Raw genomic sequence first — 24,657 nt, 5'->3', positions numbered from 1 at the left:
ACTTTTTTTTTTTTTTTCAAGATTTATTTACTCATTTTAGAGAAAGCCAGTGAGCACGAGTGGAAGGGGCAGGAGAGCATGTCTCCAGCAGATTCCATGCTGAGCGTGGAGCCCAACTCGGGGCTTGATACCACCACCCTGAGGTCATGACCTGAGCCAAATCCAAGAGTCAGATGCCTAACCGACTCTGCCACCTGGGTGCTCTGAGGTTTTAACTGTTAAAATGTCATAAAATGGCCTCGGTAAACATGTAAGTGAGGAGAGGGGATTGCTTCTTTCTGGGCCTGCTGTTACACTTTCCTTGTCTTCGAGGCCGTGAGCCGCTGCTCTAAGTGTGCCGTTTACGCAGGAGGAGCTAGTCCGCTCAGCGTGCATTGCAGATGCCAGAGAGATTTAAGAAAACCTGTCCTTTTGTTTTTTATTAGTTTTGCTTTCTCTTCTCTGTTCTTCTCCAAAAAGTCTCCTCGTGGCCGCACAGTTCCTGAAATGCGTAATGGTTCCAAGTGACCTTTCCATAAGGGCTTTAGTAGAACTTAAGAGTAGACATACTCGGGTTGGGTTGAATCTTTAAGCTTCTATTATGTCTTAAATGAAATTAACTACACTCCTATAATCAAATTGGGGAAATTCAGTAGCATTAGAAAAGATTTACAGTTTTAATAAGATTTAAACTGGTTTATTTCTTTTTTTTTTTTTAAGATTTTATTTATTTATTCGACAGAGATAGAGACAGCCAGCCAGAGAAGGGAACACAAGCAGGGGGAGTGGGAGAGGAAGAAGCAGGCTCCCAGCGGAGGAGCCTGATGTGGGGCTCGATCCCATAACGCGGGGATCACGCCCTGAGCCGAAGGCAGACGCTTAACCGCTGTGCCACCCAGGCGCCCCTAAACTGGTTTATTTCTGAGCTACTCTTCTGGGCTTGGTTCTTTTGAGCATCACATAGTCCTCAAACTAAGAGAACAGGGTGGAAGCATGAATATAGACCCGGTCTGTATTTTCAAGGTATAAGCCTTCTTATTTTTTGTCTTGCACACAACCCAATCATACCTGATTTTTCGAACAGTGGTAGTATTTAAAATAATACCATAATGAGAGCTGGTAAGACGGACTTAACCAATGCAGTGACTCAGCTGTGTCCTGGCTTGGCGGATGCCTCTGCCCTTTGTGCATTTACCATTGAGTAGGATAGACAGACACCTAAAATAAGGGGTTACGACAGGATTGGCTTACAGCATGGGGATGGATATGCTATGCCGTACTCTGTGTCCCAGAGGCAGGCCGTTATCGATAGTCCGTGGGCTCCCTTGCGCTCTGGCTTTTGGGAGATAAGTCAGGCTGTTTATTTTCCTTGTTTCCCCCATCCCCGGGCTGTTGGTTAGAGGTGGTGCTGGTTTCCTCTGCTGAAAGACGCAGCTCCTGTCAGCGGGCCCTCTTCTGCTGTTGCTGCATTTCAGTTCTTGATGCAATTACTTCGTAGTCTTGTCTTTCAGAACTAAGAGCGGCGAGGGCGCTTCGCTGTGGCTAGCGCCTGGGGATCTCAAATCCTTGCTAGTTTCCTTCACCTTGTCCATGCCTTTGTAAATGGTTGCTTTCATTAAACTTTTTCCTTTTACCCTGGTAAAAGTCCTTTTACCATTTCTTTCTGGCCTGTAACCTGAATAATTAGATAATACCCCAAATGAAGAAGTTGAGGCTTAGAAGTCAGTGAAGCTCAGAACTGGGATTAGAATCCAGTCTGTTTTGTGTCAAAGCCTAATTCATAAACTCAGTGTTTGACTATTTGCCTGTAGTGACTAAGAGATTCTCATTGTCATCTCAAAATGGAAAAGAAACCCAGGGAACTTTGCCACCTGTTACATACGATCATTGTTTGGAGAGTAAACAACAAACGAGCTCTTACACATTTGAATAAGCAACCTCCTTCAACTTCTGTAGTTGAGAGGTTTTGTTACTTTCTTTTGGAATTGCCATGAAGATCATTTTATCATCCAGGAAAGGGAAAAAATCTAAAGTAATGTTCAGTTTGCCACTTAATTTTCTAGGCTTGGCTCGGGTTGACTACTGGGTGTTTGCAAACATCTGATCCCATCTTTAAGGACCAAGTTTCAGGACATTTAAAAGAAATGCATAATTGAGTTGAAGGGCGTTCCAAAAGAGACATCTAAAAATGTGCTCTGTAATGGCAGCCAAGTTGGAATGAACATAGAACTTCTTGGGTAGCTATTTTGAAAGATAAAATATTTATTTCTATGTGTGATCTCTTGACTCAGAAATACCAGAATTTAATCATGTTACCTGAGTCTCCTCTCACTGCATCCTGACTCTGTATTCATTTACTTGACCTGCAGAGGAACTCTAGGCCAACTAGGAAGACGGTGCTTGAGGGCGTGCCACTCATTATTGTCTTATAACGAGAACGCTCTTTGAGGCAACATAGCCCAATGGTGAAGAGCTGGGTCATTGAGCCAGACTGCGCTAGTGCCATTCCGAGCTCCACGGATGCCTGCTCAATGTCATGGGGGCTCTGTGCCTTGGTTTCCTTATTTGGTAAGTGGAAATCATGGTAGCTACCTTACAGATTTTGTGAGGATTAAATTAATTATGTAAAGGGTTTAGGAGAATGTCTAGCACAACTATAAATGCTAAACAGTAGTTAGCATGTTGGGTTTTTTATTTATCTCTGATCATCATCACCATCTTTAGCTTGGACTCCATGGATTCTTCTGCCCTTTGTGTAAATAACATTCCTTCATAGACCTTGTCCATCGAACTTGAATGACTTCTTGGAAAGATACAGAAATTAACTCCTTATCCTTCCTACTTTTGAAGAGATCGTGTCTAAATCATGGACTAGGAGAAAAGGAAGGAAAGGAGAAAGAAGAGATGAGGAGCCTGGTGAGAAAGTGAGCATGCTGGGAAGAGAAGGCATACCTCTAACAATGCTGTTGTTTGTTTCTTTCTTTCTTTGTTTTTACAAAGCTAGTACTTCAGATTCAGGCACGTGTGGGGTGGTTTCTACTGCATCTGTTAACAAGCCGGGTACCCTTTGCCATTCAGTCACTACCTTTTGCGCTTCTGTGTTTTCAGCTTGCAAAGTGTTGTTATTATCTGTTACTTCCCTCGTTCTGGTTAACTTGGTGGACCTGTTGCAGACAAGCATCCCTCTTGCATCGGACATGTAATAGCTATCAAAGGGAAAGCAATTCTGCTTTAAGAAAACAAGCATGAGAAACCCCTGTGCCGTAAATCAAGAGGGCGTTCAAAGCCTGAGCGTTGAGTAGGAGCTGGTGCGGACGGCACATGGGGAATGAAGTTCGGGCCTAGGAGGAGTGGGGAAATGGCACTCAGCTCTCCCTGTATTATCTCTAGGAATCAGAAGAAGCTGTTCTACCCACAAAGTGGGGAGTCGAAAATTCCCATGGCTAGGGAATTGCCATGGGAAAAGAGAGGAACTGGCCAAAAACTGGGACCCAAAGCTGGGTCACTCATAGATGAGGTAGTGGAATTCCCACCCGTGTGATCTGAGCCCCTGCACCTCAGACATGAACACAAGGTTGTTTAAACTGGTGGGGAAGGTTAAGGGAGCTATAAAAAGGGGTTGGGCTATAGGGCCCTCTTTGGTGATCTACTCCACCTCTCACATTTTCTGTAGGGGATGTTATAATTCTCTTCTTCCCACCCTTCCAATTAATATAAAAACGTATGGTATGATTTATTACAAGAGCTCTTTCTTAACTTCCAATAGCCTGATCTCATTTCCTTAAAAGAAAAGAGTACTCCAGTAAAACTAGGTTATAACATTAATAGTCTTGGTCCTCATGCAGGCCTGTGGATTGACTTATCCCCCCGAATAGCTCCAGTAATGCAAAGGTAAGTTGTGTGCGTGCTGTGTGTGTGGAATGGGGAGGGGAAGGAATGTGAGTCCTTACTCACGCAGAGTAAACTGCACGTATTTTTAGAGCCACAGGACAGGTCTGAGAGCACGCCTGGCCACTCATGCTACCTTCATATGGACTGAAGAGGTTAAACATTGGGTGTGTGTGAACCTGTCTCCTCACTTACTGAGTCACTACTCTCAGCCAGAACCTCTCCCCACTTCTTTTTTTTTTTTTTCTAAGCTTATAATCGTCTAACAATAGAATATTCTGCTTCGATCTAAAGAGATGTATTGAAAGCTTAAATAAACCATGTTCTGGTTGAAAACTTTTTCTGGAAGAGGCTGTACAATGGCAGTTCCACAGTTTATAATGAGAAAATATAATCAAGTTAATAATTTCCAGAGTTTTAAATCCTCATTATAGAACCTCATTTCAGTATAATAGCTGTCTGGGGCGCCTGGATGGCTCGGTTGGTTAAGTGTCTGCCTTCAGCTCAAGTCATGATCCCAGGGTCCTGGGATCCAGCCTCACACTGGGTTCCCTGCTCGGAGGGGAGTCTGCTTCTCCCTCTCCCTCTGCTGCTCCCCTGCTTCTGCTCTCTCTCACTCCCTCAAATAAATAAATAAAATCTTAAAAAATGTAGTTATCTGACCATAAAATGGGTAGAAGCAGAGGTTATGGTAGATATATAAACCTTAAAGTTAAACGTTGTCCCCTTTTATATATACAGAGGGACAGAGCTGTGAACGGAAGAGCATGGGGTTTGCTGTCTACTTGGGAGGATAAAGATACTTCATAACAGATATGCTTGCACCAAGAACTTCTTTAGAACGAAGACCTTTTGGGTTGTGTGCTGGAGTGTGTAGACAACGAGCTTGCTTAGTTTTATCTACCAAACTGGAGTACATCTACCTTCCAGGAGTTTCGAATATCTTGAATGAAGAACAGACTTGGAGCTTCCAACATCAAACCAGCCCATCTCTGAAAAAAGATGTATAAAAACAGATGGAATGAGCTCTCCCACTTATGGGATAAGTGGGTCAAGTGCCTCGAATCAAATGCTTCCCAGGAACGACACGTCCCGGCTGGTTCTGCAGCTAGGCTGCCTGCATACGCGCAGCCAAGCGTGAGCTAAGCGGAGTCAGCAGCTGGGACCTGCACACCGGGAAACCCAGGGCGGGCGGTGCGCAGACCCGTGCAGCCCGTGCGGTACCCGGGACACGGCTGCTTGCAATGCCAGCCTTACTGAGTCCGGAGCTGGGGACTCCTGTTTCAAATACTGCACCACAGATGAGCTGGGGACTAAAATGTACAGTGGAGATTTCTGAAAGTGAGACTGAAATTAGACAACTCATGCTTATTGGCCTTGAACCTGTGCCCCGGGCACTTCTCTTCATGCCCTGTTTTTTCCATGTGTTTCACTCTCTTCTGCCCTGAGGGCGATTTTTTATGATACAAGTCATGACTACACGGTGTGGGGAACCTAGGAGTGTGCAGGGGCCGGGAGAGGGCTGAGAAAGGCAGGTTTGCGTCTCCTGAGGGCGATGGGCCAGTAAGTCCGGGCTGCTGCTAGACTGCTTCCCACGTGTCAGCCGTGATCCTGGACAAATGATTCAGCGCTTCCAAGTCTCTGTTTCCACATCTGTAGAACGTCACAGGATCACTGTGGGCTCAGTGCAGCAAAACCAGTGCCAGGAGAAACTGCCATGTGAGCCCTCGGGGCGGGGGCTGGGGGGGGGGGTGGAAGGGGTTGGATGGGAAGGAGCCAGAGCCTCACCAGCAGCTCCCACCAGCCCCTTTACCGGTACCTCTCCTCACTCAGCCCTGTAGGCTGGCCTCTCCACGCTGGCAGTCACAGCCGCCTTTGTTTTCTTTCTGGACTTCTTCTTTCTGCCCTTCATCATCATCTAGATATCTCTTATTCTTTCCAGCATGATGGCAGCAGGGAAGGGAAGCTGGGTAGGGGGAGGGTCTGGAGCTGCTCAAGACCACGGCAGAGGAATCCCCCTGGGAGGGCAGAAACGTGCGTAGTGGTGCCCGGGGCTCTCTGACTAGGGGAGGCGTCGGGATGGCAGCGGGCGGTGGACTCGGAGAGGGAATGGGAAGCACGGACTTTGAAGAGCAGATCTAAGACTGTTGGCTTACTCTCCATCCCTAGCTCCCACGGATGCAATGCTGAGTATGTTCCAAGGGAAAGCAAGTCCTTGTTGATTGAGCACTGGTGAACTGGCAAAATAAGGAACTTGGCTTGGGTATTTCATAGTAATTACAGTAATTCATGTCACTGCTTTAACAACTGAGGCCCAATGAACTCTCTCTGATTCCCTTGTAATTATGTGTGTTATTAGATGTGCAGGGTTAGCTTTGTTAAAAGAGCTTTTATCAACAGTGAAACTCTGCCCTGCTCTTGCAGCATGAGCTATCATGTGGTCTTTTCGCTGTCATCAAACAAACGTACTCCTTTCAACTGCACTGCTTAGAAGCCGCTGCAAAGCGTCCTGGATAGGGTCCCCGTTCCTCGCAAGAAATGCAGAGACCTTTGCGAGATTGGGGAGGGGCAGAGGGGAGACTCTGAAGGCGAAGGAATGGGGCAGAAGACAAAGCATAAGACTGCATCTTGAGGGGCGCCTGGGTGGCACAGAGGTTGAGCGTCTGCCTTCGGCTCAGGGCGTGATCCCGGCGTTATGGGATAGAGCCCCACATCAGGCTCCTCTGCTATGAGCCTGCTTCTTCCTCTCCCACTCCCCCTGTTTGTGTTCCCTCTCTCGCTGGCTGTCTCTATCTCTGTCGAATAAATAAATAAAATCTTAAAAAAAAAAAAAAGACTGCATCTTGAGCTCCGTGTGCGCTTCATTTATTCTTCTTCAGTGACTTCTGTACCTTTGTTTCCCAGCTGAACTTTCCTCTTTTTCACACCTGACTTCTAGAAAACTGGCCCTGATTAGTCCCGTTACTGAATAATCTTTGCTCTTCCCCTTGGCTTTCCTGTTCTCTGTCCTGTAATTAATTGTACTTTTTCCAAAGGAGTTTTCCAACATGTATCTGGCATTAAATATGCATTCTGTCAGATTGTAAACTCTGAGGGGCACAGAGTCCTTTCACCCACCCCTCTCCGTCCCTTCTCTGCCCCCACCGTCACTGGAACTGTTTAGCCATTAGTTAGGGACTTTGCCACATACCAAAAGAAACACATTCTGTTGTTGTTGTATTGATTGGATTTAATTACAAGGCATTTGGAAGGCATCTGAGGACTCTGCATCTCCATAATTCTCTGTCAGCATTTTGCACCTAGTGGACCAATAGGAAGTTTCCATCCTCACTTGGCTTCATCATCGTGGACACTTGTGCGGCACAAATGCTAGCGAGGTTCTCATGTCTGGAGTAGAAACAGTGACTTAATTCTGAAATTGTATTCAAATCCTCTAAGGAGCTGGTGGCTGACACACGCTTTGGCTGTCTCCTCTGATGTGCAGTAAACATGTGGTGTAGTTTACGTACAGTACCGTGGTCCGGTCCCCAGCCAAGAAAGAACTGCCGGAGGGAGATCAGTTATTAATTTAAGTCCGAAGCAGAAGAGCATGAATTCTATTTAACGTGGTTGCTGTTCTGGCTGTTGTAGAAAGCTTTTCAGTTTTGGACTAAAGAAGCATAAGATCTTGAAAACCTTGGTGTCATTCATTTGTGCTCATAGAATATCCTCTTTTCTAAACTTAGGACCTTGTACTGCGTGTTAGAACAAAAAGCACACGACAAGCCAAAACCAAAATATTTTCAGCTTTGTTGCCCAAGTGGGGTAAATTCTTTCCCACAAGAGGGCCGTTCCCAGGGTATTTTATACCCTTCTCAAGAAGTTTACAAAATCAGGGTTTGTATACATTCTCTGCAGCTTGCAGACTTGACGTTGGCTTCACCCCCTCTTGCCAACTCAACTCCCTTCCCACATCAGCCATTCCACTTCCTCCTACTGCTCCCTGGACTGTTGACAGAAAAGAATAAAAATATGTTTGCTCTAAGAGAATAGGGTACCTCCAAAAGTTTGATAAAAACTAAACACGAGCCAAGAGTTGGTTTTAAATACAAACCAGGTCTGTGATTTAGCTCTGGGACCTTGAACAAAGCATTTAAACAAACATTTTAGTCTTAGACAAAAGGAAGTAATTTGTATTCATCCATCTATCTGAGGGCTGTTGCAGTTATGGGAGAAAATGTTCGCAGTAACACTTTATGGATGTGTAGGACTTCTCCGAAACAAAAGAGCCCGACTTCGTTCACGTGCTGCTGTTTGATATTGGCACCGTATGTGGTGTGATGTGATTTCTTGGTCTCCCACAACCCTCAGTGTGTGAAATGATGGTGATTGGCACGTCCTTCTCAAAAACAAACTTCTTGATCATGATAACTAGCCTAAATTGCATGAGCCCAACAATCCACTTGAAATGTATTCTTGATCCATGACTGTATTGTCAAAATATCTCCATTTGCATGGTAGGATCTGTTTGAGAGCTGAGTTTTTGGCATAGTTTAAAAATTGACTGTCCTGAATCATGTGTTAATTCATACTCCCTAACAAACAGCATATGCTTGCATTAATAGTGCCCTTCTGTTCTACGTCCTAGCCTTCTAATTGAGTCTGTTACATTAAACTTGTCTTCTAAATATACGTGGAGATTGAAAAGCAGCTCCTTAGTATAATGCTAGAAAAGTGGGATGCTTCCACTTTTTTTCCTCTTTAATTAAACAAACTTGCCTTTATGTAAAGTGGCGTATCAGGGGACTTTCTGGCGCTGAGACGTTTCCACCTCCACCATCTGAAGTGAGTGGCTGACATGAGTCGGCTGCTGTGTGTTGGCTTCCTTCTTCTTCCCCCGTACCATGCTCTACTTCATCCTGCTCGTTCTTTTGCCAGATTCTGCCCTTGCAAAGCATCACTACGTTTTTCTTTCTTCTCCCTGATTCAGACTTGTAAGGGCTCATGTCACATGGGTGTGTTGGAGCCTTCTCTTCATTCTTCAGATGAGGACCCCTTCCATTCGTTCCGTTTCACTTTGGTCTTAACCCTACCTGTTCTCTCTGATCATTTTGTCATCCCCAAAGCATTTAGGCACTTAAAGCCTTCAGACAGATTATCGTGGCCTTAGTCGTCTTCCTCTCCTCTCTGCTGTCTTTGAACTTCCATGACCTTTTTTCCTCATTAAGCTGATGAATAATCGTTGCACATTTTCAATGACTGATCCTTCTCTAGAAGTTCAAATGGGGCAATTAATGCATGGAAGGCATGCTTCACAATGGAAGTGGCTTTTTGTTTTTTTAAGATTTTATTGATTTATTTGAAAGAAAGAGGGTGTGTGCACAAGCGGGGGGGGCGGGGGTGAGGGGCAAAGGGAGACACAGGCTGTCTGCTGAACAGGGAGCCCAACGTGGGGCTCAATCCCAGGACCCCGGGATCATGACCTGAGCCGAAGGCAGATGCTTAACCAGCTGAGCCACTCAGGCGCTCCACAGTGGAACTGGCTTTAAGGCTTATTCCTCACGGTATTCTCTCTTTTTTTTTTTTCTGTTACTGAACATGAAAACGCATTTAATCTTTTATTATTAAAGTAATACACATCAATGGTATAGAGTATCTGGAAAATGTGTATGATTCAAAAAAGTTAACCACAGAGCGCTCCTTTTAAAAACAAGTGTTTTAGCATTTGCTATTTCCTCTTAGGTGTTTTCCCCCTTAATTACACTGCATGTAGTAACATAACCTTATATAATTTTTAAGAACATATACCCATTACATATATATGTTGAGTATGTGTATACATGTGTGGAATTCAAATTTTGCTCTTTTCAATTTATGTGATTTCATATACATTCAATTTGCAAGTTATATGGAGATACACACTATGTCAAATGTCTGGCACATAGTAAGTGCTCATTAAGTGTTCATCTCTTCGGTCTGCTATTTTGATGTATGCATTACAAAGATCTTACATTGATTAGAGAAAGAAGACCTATGCCCTTGGGTGACTGGGTGGTTCAGTTGTTTAAGCATCTGCCTTAGGCACAAGTCATGATCCCTGGGTCCTGGGACCAAGTTCCAAGTTGGGCTCCATGCTCTACAGGGAGTCTGCTTCTCCCTCTGCCTCTCTTCCCGCTCATTCTCTCAATCTCTCTCTTTCTCTCTCTGTCTTTCAAAAGAATAAATAAAATCTTTTAAAAAGAGACCAATGGCCATGAAACATGCAGGAAAAATACCCTGCTCAAAGCCAAGAGGTTATTTGGTTTTCTTGAACTATTTGTGATTGGTTATTTTCTCCTAATAGTTGAAGAAAAAGGAGACCAAGCCTCGGTATTCTATTGTCTTCTAAAGCTCAAACAGCTTTGTAGAAACCTCTGATATTCTGGTTTATTTGGGGTAGGTTTTCAGAGGATAGGGACAGAGTGTTAGCAGTGACTTGCTACTCCCTGAGAACAGCCCAGGGAACTGTCATTATGTAACCTGCTAAGTCTGTAAAACAATAGTAAAATATGATAATTCCTATGGGGTATTAAAGTTACAGTACGGGGCGCCTGGGTGGCTCATTCAGTTAAGCGTTGGACTTGTGGTTTTGGCTGGGGTCATGATCTTGGGATCAAGCCCCGTGTGGGGTCCTGCCCTTTGCATGGAGTTTGCTTGGGATTCTGTCTCCCTCTGCCCCTCCTCCTGCTCACGCACATTCTCTCCGTCTCTTTCTCTCCAAAAATAGATTTAAAAAGAAAATCTTAAAAAAAAAAAAAGGGTAACTAATCTGTGTCCTTATCTATAGAGAAGAGGGAGAATAATATTAGCGCTGGTTCTGCATAGTCTGGAGTGTTTTGTACTGACCATCTTAAGCATAAAAAGTTCATACTCAAGTAGAGATGACTTGGATTCCTTTCTCTTCTTTTAAAAATAGGAGAAGCTCATCCAGACTAAAGGTTTTACAATTCCTTCTGTAACTTTAACTGTTGGAGCTAAAATGTTTAAATTGTCCTTGGAAACGTGACAGTCCTTTCTTCCTCACTGAGATCTGCGTAAGGATGATGGAGCATGTGGGAGCAGGCGGTGAACAAATGGAATTTTACTTGTGCCTACTTGGAAGCAAAATAAGTGCTTTTTGATCCTCAAATATTTTTTGAAATGATAATTAAGAAATCCCAAATCTAGCCATCATTGCCTTTAGTTCTTCCCTTAAATGGAGCAAAGTCCTAGATCCTTCCCATCCCCATCTGCAGGGTGGACCTTAACAATGTCTATGGCCAGCTTTGAATTTCTAGATTCTTCAGATTCGCATAGTGGACCAAAATTGATTTTACGGTCTGTGGAGATGTAGACATGAGGTTCTGTTCTGAAAAGGTGTCCTGGGTTTTGAGAGTCAGGCTTCATAGGAACCAGTGGTATTTTAGATGCTCAAGCATGATCACGTTCTTGGGGGAAAGATGTTTGGAACCTTTCATATCAAAGTGGGATCAAAGAACCCTCTTTCATAGGTAGGTCTGAAAGCAATGTACTTTTAAAGCATATTTGCAGAAGGGGGTTAACCATTTTCACAAAGCCTGAAATATTTTGTTCTTTTTCTTGAATAAATACGACAAAGATGTTTCCTAAGTCTTCTGGGCCTTAATAACCTCACTGGGAAAGGAGATGGGTGGCCAGACACTCTAACTCTTTTAAGTAACTAGAGTAGTTTCGGGGGTGGGGGGTTACCTTCTTTCCTCACCTAGGAAATTCTCCTTCCATTGCTGAGCTTGAAGATTTAGGGCTTTGCCTTATTAGAGGAAGCAGTCACAGTGTCTGATAACCCCGTCTAACTGGAATATCCTCTGAAGTTGTGTGTTGCTTTACAACTTTGGAGAGTTCTTAGAAATGGGCGATGGGAGAGAAGTTCCAGGAAAAGCGTGGAGGGTGGGCTTTAAAGTTCACCTTCCCTTAGGATCTGGCCACTATGGCTGTGTTACCATCAGGACTTTGGACTTAGTACAGCTGAACCTGTAAAGAACCCGACATCTCTGCTTGCGAGCACAAAGTTGAGCACACCATGTAGCAGCTTTTATTGAGCACATACTGTTTACCTGGCACTTGATAGGGGTGGATGAGGTAGGAGCCCCTGCTCTCAGGGTCTCATAATTTCAGTCACTAGATAAAAACCTCAAATGTTTTTAACACATGTCATGGCACTCTGTATTGTTGTTAAAGATTCTTTAGCATACCTGATTATATGCATCGGTTGCTAACAGCTCCAGCCTCAGGTTTGCATATTTTTCAAAAGATGATTCAGATTAGGGAAGTTGGATCATGTTAAGATCAAGCAGCTGGAAGATGCTTCAGGAAGCTGGTGTGAAGCCAGAATATATCATGGGTCAAGTTTATTGAGTGTTGTGCCTTAGTGGAAATTTTGGACTTGGGGTTCTCTCATCTTTATATCCCATTCCTGTCCCTTGCCCATTTTAGGGTCTTGGAATCAGTTCTCTTCCTTCTAGTTCCTTCCTTGGTGTATACATCTCTGGTAGCCATTCTTTAAGTCCTGGGAATGGGCAGATAACCACTGGACCATGCTCTCTCCTGCTAAAAGCTGATCTTACATGTTACAAGCTGGTTCAACACACATGTGAATTGAATTATATATTCAGGACTGAAGATTCATGGGGCTCCTTAAAGAAATTTTGAGTCACACAGAATAATAACGTGTATATAAAATGCTAAGCTCCAGTAGATTTCTATGAATTGATGCTTTATACCGTATTTTTAACCTGCTTTTCCTTTAAGGAACGTGTTTTAAATACTACCATTTCATCAAACAGGGCTTCCCAATCCTGGTGTTTGCGATTCTTGCTGACCCTTCCTCCGCTGGAGGGAGTATATCCCTACCTATCTTGGCATCCTACAATCATGTCACACTTCCAGTTGTTTAACTATAATAAAAAGTTGCTGAGGGACTTCCTGTGTCACACCTGTCACTTTGTATCTGATCCATAGAACAGACGGGCACAAAGCAGCCCCTCAAATACTGGTCGAACAAGTGAATGAATTTTAATACCAAGGAGATGGCGGCTTTGGTGTCTGTGCACGTGAAGGAGCAAGTAGAGTAGCGGAAGTTAAGTGACCAGGCCAACTCCTTAATGAATGAGGTCGGTCTTCAGGCTGTTTTTACAGTGGATTTGGGGGGTATTCTTTGGAAAATGAACTCCTTAAGTTTCCTTCCATCACTAAGAGTTTTACTTCAAAACCTTCTCTACCAATGCTTGTTTTGCTCCTTACACCCCTGAGTAAGCCCTCTCGTGTCATTTCCCCAGAATGTTACCACTTTAAAGTGCCGTCTTCTAGCCAGCGTCCGCTGATGTTACAAAAGGCATTTTGTGAGTTGCTCGTAGTTCGGGAGGCTGTTCTTCACAATGTCCTCGTGTTTCCTAGGGTTCGAGGCAGCAAGTAAAGATGAACTTCAGAGGAAATCGCAGCTAGTCCAGCTGCTTTAAGATCAAAGCAGTTCTGAAGGCACTTAGACGATGTGCCCTTGGGTTTGGCGGTGACAGGCGCCTCTCCTGGCTCGCTCCGTTTGAGCAGCAGCGGGGCGCGGGGCAACGAGCAGCGGCTGCGGAGCTGAGGTGACCCAGCGAGTAACCGCACGCCCTCCCTTCTCTTCGCATGACCCCTGTTTGCTCATTTGTGAGAAGGAGATCATGTCTGCCCCTCAGGGGGATGATGAGGACCTCACAGTAACATAGGAGAACACTGTGTGGGTGCTGAAGTCATGCCGAAGTGCCGAAGATTCTATCCGTTCCGTGATGGCTATTTATTTATTTATTTATTTATTTATTTATTTAAGGTTTTACTTATTTATTTGACAGAGAGAGAGAGACAGCCAGCGAGAGAGGGAACACCAGCAGGGGGAGTGGGAGAGGAAGAAGCAGGCTCCCAGCGGAGGAGCTTGCAAGGGCAGCGGCCAGATGGGTGGTCCCACGGGCCAGGTCAGAAGGGAGGGAAGTGACGTGTTCAAGCAAGACCCATGAGGGCAAGCATTCTTTGTTTTGTTTTGTTCGCTGCCCGATCCCAGGTGCTTTGGCTCAAGCCTGGCCGAGAGAATCTATGAGTCGAACATGACTTAAGTGAGGTCTGTGGAATGGTGCTGTGTTTGCTCCATCAATGACCGTATCCTTATTTTAGGCAGCGTGAGCAAGCAAATCAGAATACCCACATAAATACTTTAGAGCCCTTGTATTCACCATTCCTCATAGGAGATTATTTTTTTATCACATAGTCTTATGGAGCACATAGCCTGTGCAGGATAGTGAGTTGGACACGTTGAGGACACAAATTTGCCTTCTAGGAGTTTACTATTAAATGAAGCAGTATTTGGGGGTACCACTAGAGAGCACATTTTGAGTGAGAGCAAACAGGGAAGACTTAGGGAAGGAAGTGATTATTGAGTTGAGCTGTAAAGATGGGCAGAATTCTGTCAGCTGTGGCCAATATGTTGAAACTGCCATTTAAAGCTTTGTGGTGTGTGTGTGTGTGTGTGTGTGTTAATTCAAACATTGAGTCAAATCTTCTCTTTGGACAGGGTGATGTCACAGTTTGAGAGCTTATCAGTAGCTCTCGCGGACTGGTGGATTCTCGGTGGCTTGTGCAGGGAGTTGGGGGTCGAGGCCTAGGAACCGAGTGCCGTTAAGGCTTCTGCTTCCTCCGGGGTAGGTTGATGGAGGTGGAAGGAGGTAGCAGACGAAAAGGAAGATGGCAGTGAGAGTGGCTCCCTTAGAATGTGATTCCTGCACTCATATTTAAAAGTTGGGAAGGGTAGGATGATCACATGGATTCATACTAGGAGTTTTATATTGTTTTCAAGCTTTAATGTGTCTGAAGTTACTATAAAATGATAGTATCCTGTCAGAAATAGGAGACCGGTCTTTAGACTGATAGTGGAACGAGAAACCGGAAGTCATGAGGTGTCCTGGGGATGAAGTGTTAGGAACAGTGGAGGTGCAGGAGTAGGTGAGGCTACGTGGGCGTGCCAGTTACCTTCTAAGAGAACTCAGGATAAGAAAACCTAATTTGCAAAATATATTCATTTTGGGATGATGGTGAGCTCACTTCATGAAGGTAACTTTTCAGCACATGGTTGTGTGTTCTCTCTCTGCAGAACATTGCTCGTGATAAATGCGAGGGGGACATGTAGGTGAATCAAGAGTCCATTCTTGTACAGAAACCCCATTTTGTAGAGGGAGAAGTGACTGAGCTTCTGTGATGAATGATGTAATAGAAAGGTGAACCAAAGTGCTGGGCAAGTAGATGGATCTGCACTTGGTGAGCCACAGAATTCTGCTTGAGAAGATGTCACACACGGAAGGTGGGAGAATGGCTTTCCAGGCAGAGAAAGTGGAGCGCAGAAGCACTCAAACCTAAAAGGTCATGACGTGGTCCTGGAACGCAGTGCTGTTGGAAGAAGTGGCTGGAATGCAGGCTTCTTGCAGGGCAGGAGTGGGAAAGTCTGCTCGAGCTTTGTTCTGGAGGAAATGAGGATCCATCGCAGGTTTTGTGAGGGAGAATAACATTGGCAGGACTGTGTGTTCGAAAGATGCTCTGGTGGTGGTGAGGAGAATGAGTGGGGGAGGGGTGGCTGCAAGGCTATTTGAGGGTGGTCACAAGAGTCCAGGGGAGAGACAGCGAAGACCTGGGTGCTTGGGCAGAGGTGCAGAGGAGGGTGGTTCCAGAGTTTGGTACTTGTCCTCAACTCGAGAGCTCTCTTCTAAAGTTCAGAGCAGATTGAGTTTATTAGGAAAAAGAAAATGCTTTTGACAACACAAATCTTTGTTGACCCTTATTGATGCCATTGGTCCGGGATGCGGTCTCCTTTTTCAAGGAATGCAGCCACACTGGGAAACTGAGAGTGGTAGGAAGGAGGGTAGGAAAAGGGTGGTGACATGTGTGGAGACTCCTGCTTCTTTGGCCCCCAGGGTTGAGATATCCAAGCCTATCCTGGTGCTCTCGCACATCTCCCCTCTCTCTTCTGCCGGTTCCCTTTCTTCCTCATCTGTAGAAAGAGACATTTCCCTAAGTTCTTCCATACTGGGTTTTGTTTTTTTTTCCATCCTATCCACACATTTCCAGCCCTAATGTTTCTACTTTTCACTTGGGCAAATGACTTCAAACATGTTTGCTCTGTAAAGTGGGACAAACTACTTGCCTTGTGGTGTCATGGGACTTAGGTGAGACAGTTCATAAGAAACACGGCTTAAGGGCTTGAAACAAAGTAAGCACTTGATATATAAGCATCTAGCATGTTTTTATATGCTTATGGAATTCTGCCATATTTTATATTGATGTAAATTTAAGCCCTTCTCTTTTGAGTTCCTTAAGGGTTCTGGTATTATTTTTAGATCTTAAGCATTTAGCATTGTATTTGCTCCAGTAAGAGTTCAAAATTTGGTCTCCATTCCTTTTGTCTGCCATGATGATATTTTGGACTCCTCATCAGTGGGGCATGGGATTGGCCCTTCTTAGGGTGGGACGGGTGACCTTAACTCTTCTGCTTGGAACCACGGGTCTCATTTATGAAATGGCTGATTGGTACTGGTGGCTGGGGAAGAAAAGAGCATACTGACATTCCTGCCCCATGTGACCATATCCCTGCTACACACATACCTTGTGTTCATTAGATGAATAATGTAACAAACTAGAAATCAAATTGATTTTAGAGCTATCAGAATTAAAGTTTAGGATTGAAGAAGGAAAAGGAGAGCCTTGTTATGGGAAAGGAATGTTGTCATGAAAATGGATAGCTAGGAGCTGGCTGATGTGACAGATGAGTGCTGTTGAGACTCTGGGCAGAGGAAATGCACTCAGGAAATGGGGAGGCCGTGTTCTCTATAGAAGAGCAAAGCTGAAGTGTGGAAGTCTATAAACTAGGTTTGTGTTAGAATAAAGGGTGTGGGCTTGGAAACTGCTCGCTTGATGTCTCCTTTGTTTTGTTCTTTTGGATGCTGTTGACCAGGAAAGTTAGCCTCACAAAGGCCGAGAAATACGAAGGAGGACTCTCAGAGTCTTTGGCATCTATAAAAGAGGGTTTGCATTGGATGAGACGCTTTAATTCCCTTTAGGAGTGGGAAAACACACGTCCTTGTCGATTATTTGTTAAACCTCAAAATTCCCAGGAAGGTCCAAGCTGAGCCACTGGGCCAATTCTACAAGCTTGTTAAGGAAAGTTGTTGCAAGCGGACCACGCTCTAATTGATTCGAGGCTGTCTGAATTCTGTGGCTTCATGTCTACGAACGATGATGGCTGTTCTCATTCTGTGCAGTAGTTTTGACCCATGCTGCATTTTATTTTTTGGCTATCAGTGACATACTGTAAGAATCCAAAGGCAAATCTTACTATGCGCGATGTTTCAATACCGCTGTCTTTCAGTGTCCAGTGTTGAATCGCATGAGTTTTTTTCTAGTTGTCGTCTCAGGTGTTTATTTGATGAACGCTGCCCTTACGAGTAATGCGATGCTCTCCTCTATTTTTAGCTATCGTGGATGACGAAAGGCTCTCTGCAGAAGAGATGGATGAGCGGAGGCGGCAGAACATTGCTTATGAGTATCTGTGCCACCTCGAGGAAGCCAAAAGGTAAGGTCCCAACACCATCTGTTTGTGCACTTCTCTTAGCTGCTCCTTGGGATCCTAGCCTTGGAACAACTCACTTGCAGTCTCGTCCGTAGCAGCGTAATGGGAGAAGGACCCCCTGTTTTTTTTTTGTAAACGGTCAGGCGAATGGAGAAAAAGTTGCTGCCACGACCAGGGTCAAGGCACTAGGGAAGCCACTAGTACTGCTTCTTCCTCAGATTCTCCCAGGAAATCTCGGGCCAAAAGTGCAGATTTTTTCCAATTCCTCATCGCACTGGTTTGGATGTGGGGGGAGCAGCAAAGACTTAAATCAGCTTCCTTTTTTTTTTTGTTTTTTATTTTAATTCCAATGCTGTTAACATACAGTGTTTGCTGTAGGTGTGCAGTGGAGCGATGCAGCAATTCTGTACATTACTCAGTGCTCAACACAAATGTACTTTAATCCTTCTCCCCCCGAGCTTCCTCGGATGCTTTTCTCACCCCTACCCCAGTAATTATAAATGCGCTGTAGGACGGTGTGATTTTGGACTGAAGTCCATCGGTCACTAGGCTAGAGAGTAGGTTTATGACTGCCATCTCCGTTTTAACCCATGGGTGTGTGACCACTTAGGATGCATTGTCTCTTAAATCATACTGACTCTTGAAGACTTTCGATTATAAGTAAATGTCGGCTTCTCTGAGGAGAAAATGAAGATAAACTAATTTGTACTTAGGCCTCTGTGTCAGAGGAATCAGAAGGCCTTTGTCCTGTGCTGGGTGACTACCGCTATGATGCCCATTCGCCATGAGCGATGTTTTCATTTAGTGCTTCGTGCTGTGATGGAACAGTATTGTGGCACGGTAGTATGTTCCAGCTTTCTTAAGTACGTAGGAAATATTTAGGTAATGGTCATCGGTATTAAACATCTCTAATCACTGATAAATAGCTATCTGCAGAGCTAGAAGAATGAGGTGTTTTTATTATGTTCAGTTAGCCAACATACAGCAGTACATCATGAGCTTTTGATGGAGTGTTCAATGATTCATTCGTTGCAAAGGAGGTTTTAAATCAGTGTTGTGTAGAAGAGCATTCAGTGACACGTGAGCTACTTTGGCCTCGAAATTGCTTGAAAGGGGATTTCTCTGGGTTGTTTAATATTTTTTTTAATGTTTTTGTATTATTATTATGTTAGTCACCATACAGTACATCCCCGGTTTCTGATGTAAAGTTCGATGATTCATTAGTTGCGTATAACACCCAGTGCACCATGCAATACGTGCCCTCCTTACTACCCATCACCAGCCTATCCCATTCCCCCACCCCCCTCCCCTCTGAAGCCCCCAGTTTGTTTCTCAGAGTCCATAGTCTCTCATGCTTCATTCCCCCTTCTGATTACCCCCCCTTTCTTTATCCCTTTCTTCCCCTACCGATCTTCCTAGTTCTTATGTTCCATAAATGAGTGAAACCATATGATAATTGTCTTTCTCTGCTTGACTTATTTCACTTAGCATTATCTCCTCCAGTGCCAGTATCTTGTAGATCTAAGCTCTGAAGACTACTTTTAAAGGTTATTAAATATGCCTGTGAAGTTGATAGGTGGCAGGTCACTGAAGACTCCATATCAGTAAGATTATGAAAAACATGCTTTTAGTCAAATTGTTGATAACAAAGTAAGATAAGGAGAGTGATTCATAAACATTCAAAATAAGCATGCTTTCAGAGAAAAAGTTGAAGGAGAGTTACTGGAAATTTTCTCCTTAAGCACACTTTGTGTTCTAAGTTTTTGCCCCTTGTTTTTTCTAAGTGAGCAGTAGGGTCACACAGAGGAGATGTCTGACTGGGAGTCAGTGGACTGGATGTCCTGGTCCCAACATTACCACTTAGGAGCTCTGTGACCTTGGGCAGGTCATCTACCTATGGGAACATCAGTTTAGTCTCCTCTCTAATGGGATGATTAAGATGTTAGTGTAGGGGCGCCTGGGTGGCTCAGTCCTTAAGCGTCTGCCTTTGGCTCAGGGCATGATCCCGGTGTTCCAGGATCGAGCCCCACATCAGGCTCCTCCGCTGGGAGCCTGCTTCTTCCTCTCCCCCTCCCCCTGCTTGTTTTCCCTCTCTCGCTGGCTGTCTCTCTCTCTGTCAAATAAATAAATAAAATCTTAAAAAAAAAAAAAGATGTTCGTGTAGTAAGGAGTTTTCATTGTGTCATAAAATAAAACGCTTAAATTAAAAAAAAAAATCTCTTAGTGTCCCCTGCTCTACATCCTGGGGTTTCCCCCCCTAAAAATCAACTAAAATAAAAAAGGCGTAAGTGTTGTATAAACTAGAGTACCAGTCAGGTATATAGTGATAAGCATAGTTTTCTCCTGAATGTATCAAATGTATCAGTACAACTTGAAAGCTTGCCATATTCTTTAACGTTTTCAAAATTTTGTCACTGAATTTTGTTTTAGGAAAGTCAACATAACAATTAGTTCAGGTTCTTTGAAGAAAGTTTAAGAATAGTTTCTTTGAAAGAAAAGACTATAAAATATACTTTTCCTGTAAGATGGTTTTATAAATTTTTTTACAAGAAGAGATCAGATATAATATGCATTTGTGAATCTTGTTAATATCTGAACTTCTTTTGTGACTTTCAGGGAACCTGATTCTTGGTCATGGAGTCTGTAAAAATTATGTGGTCATTAATACATATATATGTGTGTGTGTGCGTGTGTGTTATATATTATATATATATATATATAACATACATATATATGTATATTAGTATGTGAACTCTGATTTCAGAAAGCATAATGTATAGAATTCTGATGTTCCTGAACTCAAGAAATAAAGGGGTGAATTAGTCTCTGTTCAAAAAATTGAGAGGGTTTGGCACATGATTGTTTTACAGTGCTCATGCCTTCAGAATTTGTCATAGTGGGTTTATTATAATGCATGCATGCGCATGTGTAAATGAGAGTGTGGTTGGCTGTTTCTTGTTTCTTAATTCTGTTGAACGGACTTTGGTGTATTTTACCTAAAAATGTGTAGGTTCTGTCTTTGTGCCTCTCTCTTTTCGTTCCAGAGGTGAGAGCTGGAAGGATATGTTTGTATGTCCTGTAACTCAGAATTTGTAAAAACTCAAAATTGTAGTAGTCTGTTATATATTTAACTTTGCTTTTATTAATTTCAAAATTCTGTGATAATCATTAAACCATTTAAAAGTTACTTCATTTAGAGGAAATACCAGTAGTAACACAAAAAGGATGATGGACTACTATGAACAATTATAAGCCAACAAATATGCATAAGATAACCTAGATGGAATGGACAAATTCCTAGAAAGAGATAAACTACCAAAACTGACTCAAAAAGAAAGAAAAAATGTGAATAGACTTATAACAAGCAAAACGATTGAGTTAGTAATCAAAAAAATCGTCCATTCTTTCAAAAAAATTTTAGAGGAGGGAACACTTCCCAACTCATTCTACTAAGACGAGTATTGCTTTGATACCACAACCAGGAAAAGGTACCTCATGGGGCGCCTGGGTAGCGCAGTCATTAAGCGTCTGCCTTCGGCTCAGGGCGTGATCTCGGAGTCCTGGGATCGAGCCCCACATCAGGCTCTTCCACTGGAAGCCTGCTTCTTCCTCTCCCACTCCCCCTGCTTGTGTTCCCTCTCTCGCTGGCTGTCTCTGTCTCTGTCGAATAAATAAATAAAATCTTTAAAAAAAAATAAAGGAAAAGGTACCTCAAGAAAATGATAGACTAATAATATCCCTTATGCATACAAATACAAAAATCCTCAACAAAATAGTAGCAACCAAGTCCAGTAACATAAATCCCACCTAGAAATGCAAGTTTAGTTTAACTCAAAAATCAATCAAGACAATTCAGTGAAGATAAAACAGTCTTTTCAACAAATAATCCTGACACAACTGGTAATATGCATAAAAATGAATTTGGATCCCTATCTCATGCATAATCTAATCTAAGTGTGAGAACCACAACTATGAAACCCCCTAAAAAAAAAAAAAAAGAGCAAATCTTTGTGATCTTGGGTTAAGCAATGGTTTCTGAGACTTGACACCAAAAGCACAAGCAAAAAAGAAAATAAATAAATTAGCATCGTAAAAATTAAGGCTTTTTTGATTCAAAGGATATCATCAAAAAAGTAAGTCAACCCATGAAATGGGAGAAAATATTTGCAAATCAGATATCTGATAAAAGATTTGTATCCAGAGTAGGTAAAGAACTCTTATAATTCAACACAAAAAGTAAAAACCTAATTTTGAAGTGGGCAAAGGTTCTGAATAGACATTTCACCAAGTAAAATACAAATGTACAATTAGAAGAGGGCAGGGTGCTTAACATCAGCTTAGTTAGGGAAATGCAAAGTGAAACCACGATGAGGTACTACTTCACACTAGAATAGTTAAAAATAGTCAAAAAGCCTGACAATATCAAGTATTTGCAAGGACGAGGGTAGGTGCTGATTGGATTGCAAAATGGTGCTGCTACTTGTTTTTGTTTTTTAAGATTTATTTATTTGAAAGAGAGAAAGAATGGGGTTAGGGGCAGAAGGAGAGGGAAAGAGAGAATCTCAAGCAAACTCCCGCTAAGTATGGAGCCCAACACGGGGCTTAATCTCATGACCCCGAGATCATGATCTGAGCCAAAAACCAAGAGTCAGGTGTCCCAGTGTAACTACTTTTTAAAATATTCTGGCATCTCCTTAAAAAATTAAATATGGAGTTACCATATGACCCAGCAATTGCATTACCAAGTAGATACCCACAAAAACTGGAAACCTCTGTGCACACAAACCTACAAATGATCATTGAAGCATTATTCATAAGGGCAAAAAATGGAATAATCTGAATGTACATCTATTGATGAATAAACAGAACATGGTATATCCCTACAATGAAATATTCAGCTATAAAAAATGTTAACAAATCAAATTCAATAATGTATTTAAAAAAAAGACTAAATAAATCACAACCAAGGGAGATTTATCCCAGGTCTGCAAGGCTGGTTGAACATTTGAAAATCAGTTGGTGTGATTTATCACATTAATAGGCTAAATAAGAAAATTTACATGATGATGTCAATATATCAGTGCAGAAAAGGCATTTGACAAAATCCAACGCTCAATCATGATAAAAATTCTTAGTTAAAAAGGAATAGAGGGGAACATGCTCAGTTTGAGAAAGACTATGAACAAAAAACATCGTGCTTAAAGCTAACATCATACTTAAATGTTGAGAAACTCAAAGTTTTCCCATTAAGATCAGATACACGGCAAAGATGTTGTCTCACCACTCCTTTTCAAAGCTGTACTGGAAGGTCTAGCTGATAGGATAAAACAAAGAAAGCATATACAGATTGGAAAGGAAGATACAAAACTGTATTTCTTCACAGATGACATGACTGGTGATGTAAAAATAAAACCTGAGGAAACTAAAAACTGGAACTAATAAGCAATTACAGCAAACTTGGAGGATACAAGATTATATACAGAAGTCTATCAATTTTCTATATACCAGCTAAGAACAAGTGGAATTTGAAATTAAAAATACAACTCCATTTACATTAGTGCTCAAGAAATGATTTAGGTAAAAATTTAATAAAATACAAAATATGAGGAAAATTATAAAATTCTGATGAAGTAGAAGAACTAAATAGATGGAGAGAGATTCCATGTTCATGGGTAGGAAGACTTAATATTGTTAAGATGTCATTTCTTCCCATCTAGATCTATGAATGCAATGTCAGTCAAAATCTCAAGTTATATTTTGCAAATTGACAAGGTGATTCTAAATTTTACATAGAGAATCAAAAGACGTAGAATAGCTAACACAGTATTAAAGAATAAGGATGGAGAACTGACACTTCCGGTCTTTACATTTAATATAAAGCTCCAGTGATGAAGAGAGTGGCATTGGTGAAACATTAAACAAAGAGATCAGTGAAAGAGAATGGAGAACCCAGAAATAGACCCCTATAAATATAATCAATTGACCTTTGACAAAGGAGCAAACCAATACGGTGGAACAAAGATGATCTTTTCAACAAATGGTGCTAGAACAACTGGACATGCAAAAAATGAATCTGGATCTTAGACCCTATACTCTTCACAAAATATACCGTTATATCCTTCACAAAAGATACCTCAAATGGATCAGAGTTACATGTGAAAAGAAAAAGTATAAAACTTTAAAAAGATAACAAAGGAGAAAACTTAGATAAAATTGAGTATGGCAGTGGCTTTTAAAATGTAGCACCAATGGCATGATCCATGAAAGAAAAAATTGGGAAGCTGGATTTCATTAAAATTAAAAATTTCTGCTTTGCTAAAGTCAATGTCAAAAGAATAAGACAGTCCACAGACTGGTAGGAAATAATTGCAAAAAACCTATCTGTTAAAGAACTATTACCCAGAATTTGTAAAGAACTCTTAAAACCCAACAGAAAGAAAAACACTGTGTTAAAGAACGGGCTAAAAACCTTAATAGACACGTGACTGTAGAAGACATACCGATGGGAAATAAGCGTAGAAAAAAATACTCCACATCATATGCCATCAAGGAGGTACAAAATAAAACAAGAAACCACTGTACATTTAGCAGCATGACCAAAATCCGAAACACTGACAACACCAAATACTGTGAGGATTTGGAGCAACAGGAACTCTCTCATTGCTCATGGAAATGCAAAGCAGTATAGGCACTTTGGAAGACAGTTTGACAGCTTATTAAAAAACTAAACATACTCTTACCATATGATCCGGCTATTGTGCTCCTATTATTTATCCAATGGAGTGAAGTCTTAGGTCCACACTAAAAAACCTGTACGTGGATGTTGATGAAAGATTTTTTTTTAAAGATTTTATTTATTTGAATGAGAGAGAGAGCACGTGCGCAAGTGGGGGGAGGGGCAGAGGGAGAAGCAGACTCATTGCTGAGCAGGGAGCCTGATGCAGGGCTCCATCCCAGGACCCTAAGATCGTGACCTGAGCCAAAGGCAGACGCTTAACCGAATGACCCACCCAGGTGCCCCTGAAAGATTTTTTTAAATAATAATAAAAGTTGAGATGACCTTCAGTAAGTGAAAAAATAAATACACTGTGGCATATGCAGACAATGGAAAGAAATGAGCTATCAAGCCATGATAGGACCTCAGGGAACTTCAAATGCACACTGCGAGGTGA

At 42.4% G+C, this 24,657-nt stretch overlaps 1 protein-coding gene across 1 annotated transcript in view; it reads left to right on the top strand.

The window, feature by feature from the left end:
* The first annotated feature begins 5,317 nt into the window (after positions 1–5,317).
* Positions 5,318–24,657, top strand: part of IQGAP2 (IQ motif containing GTPase activating protein 2) — a 242,384-nt gene continuing 223,044 nt past the window's right edge. Inside the window, exons 1-2 of the mRNA XM_040622170.1 lie at positions 5,318–5,586; positions 17,389–17,488. Coding sequence (XP_040478104.1) covers positions 5,487–5,586; positions 17,389–17,488 — 200 coding nt within the window. The 5' untranslated portion in view covers positions 5,318–5,486. The remainder of the gene's footprint in view (positions 5,587–17,388; positions 17,489–24,657) is intronic.

This window comes from Ursus maritimus, unplaced genomic scaffold (assembly GCF_017311325.1).
Source record: "Ursus maritimus isolate PB19 unplaced genomic scaffold, ASM1731132v1 scaffold_5, whole genome shotgun sequence".
Lineage (NCBI taxonomy): Eukaryota > Metazoa > Chordata > Mammalia > Carnivora > Ursidae > Ursus > Ursus maritimus.
This window is presented reverse-complemented; position numbering and strand designations above follow the sequence as displayed.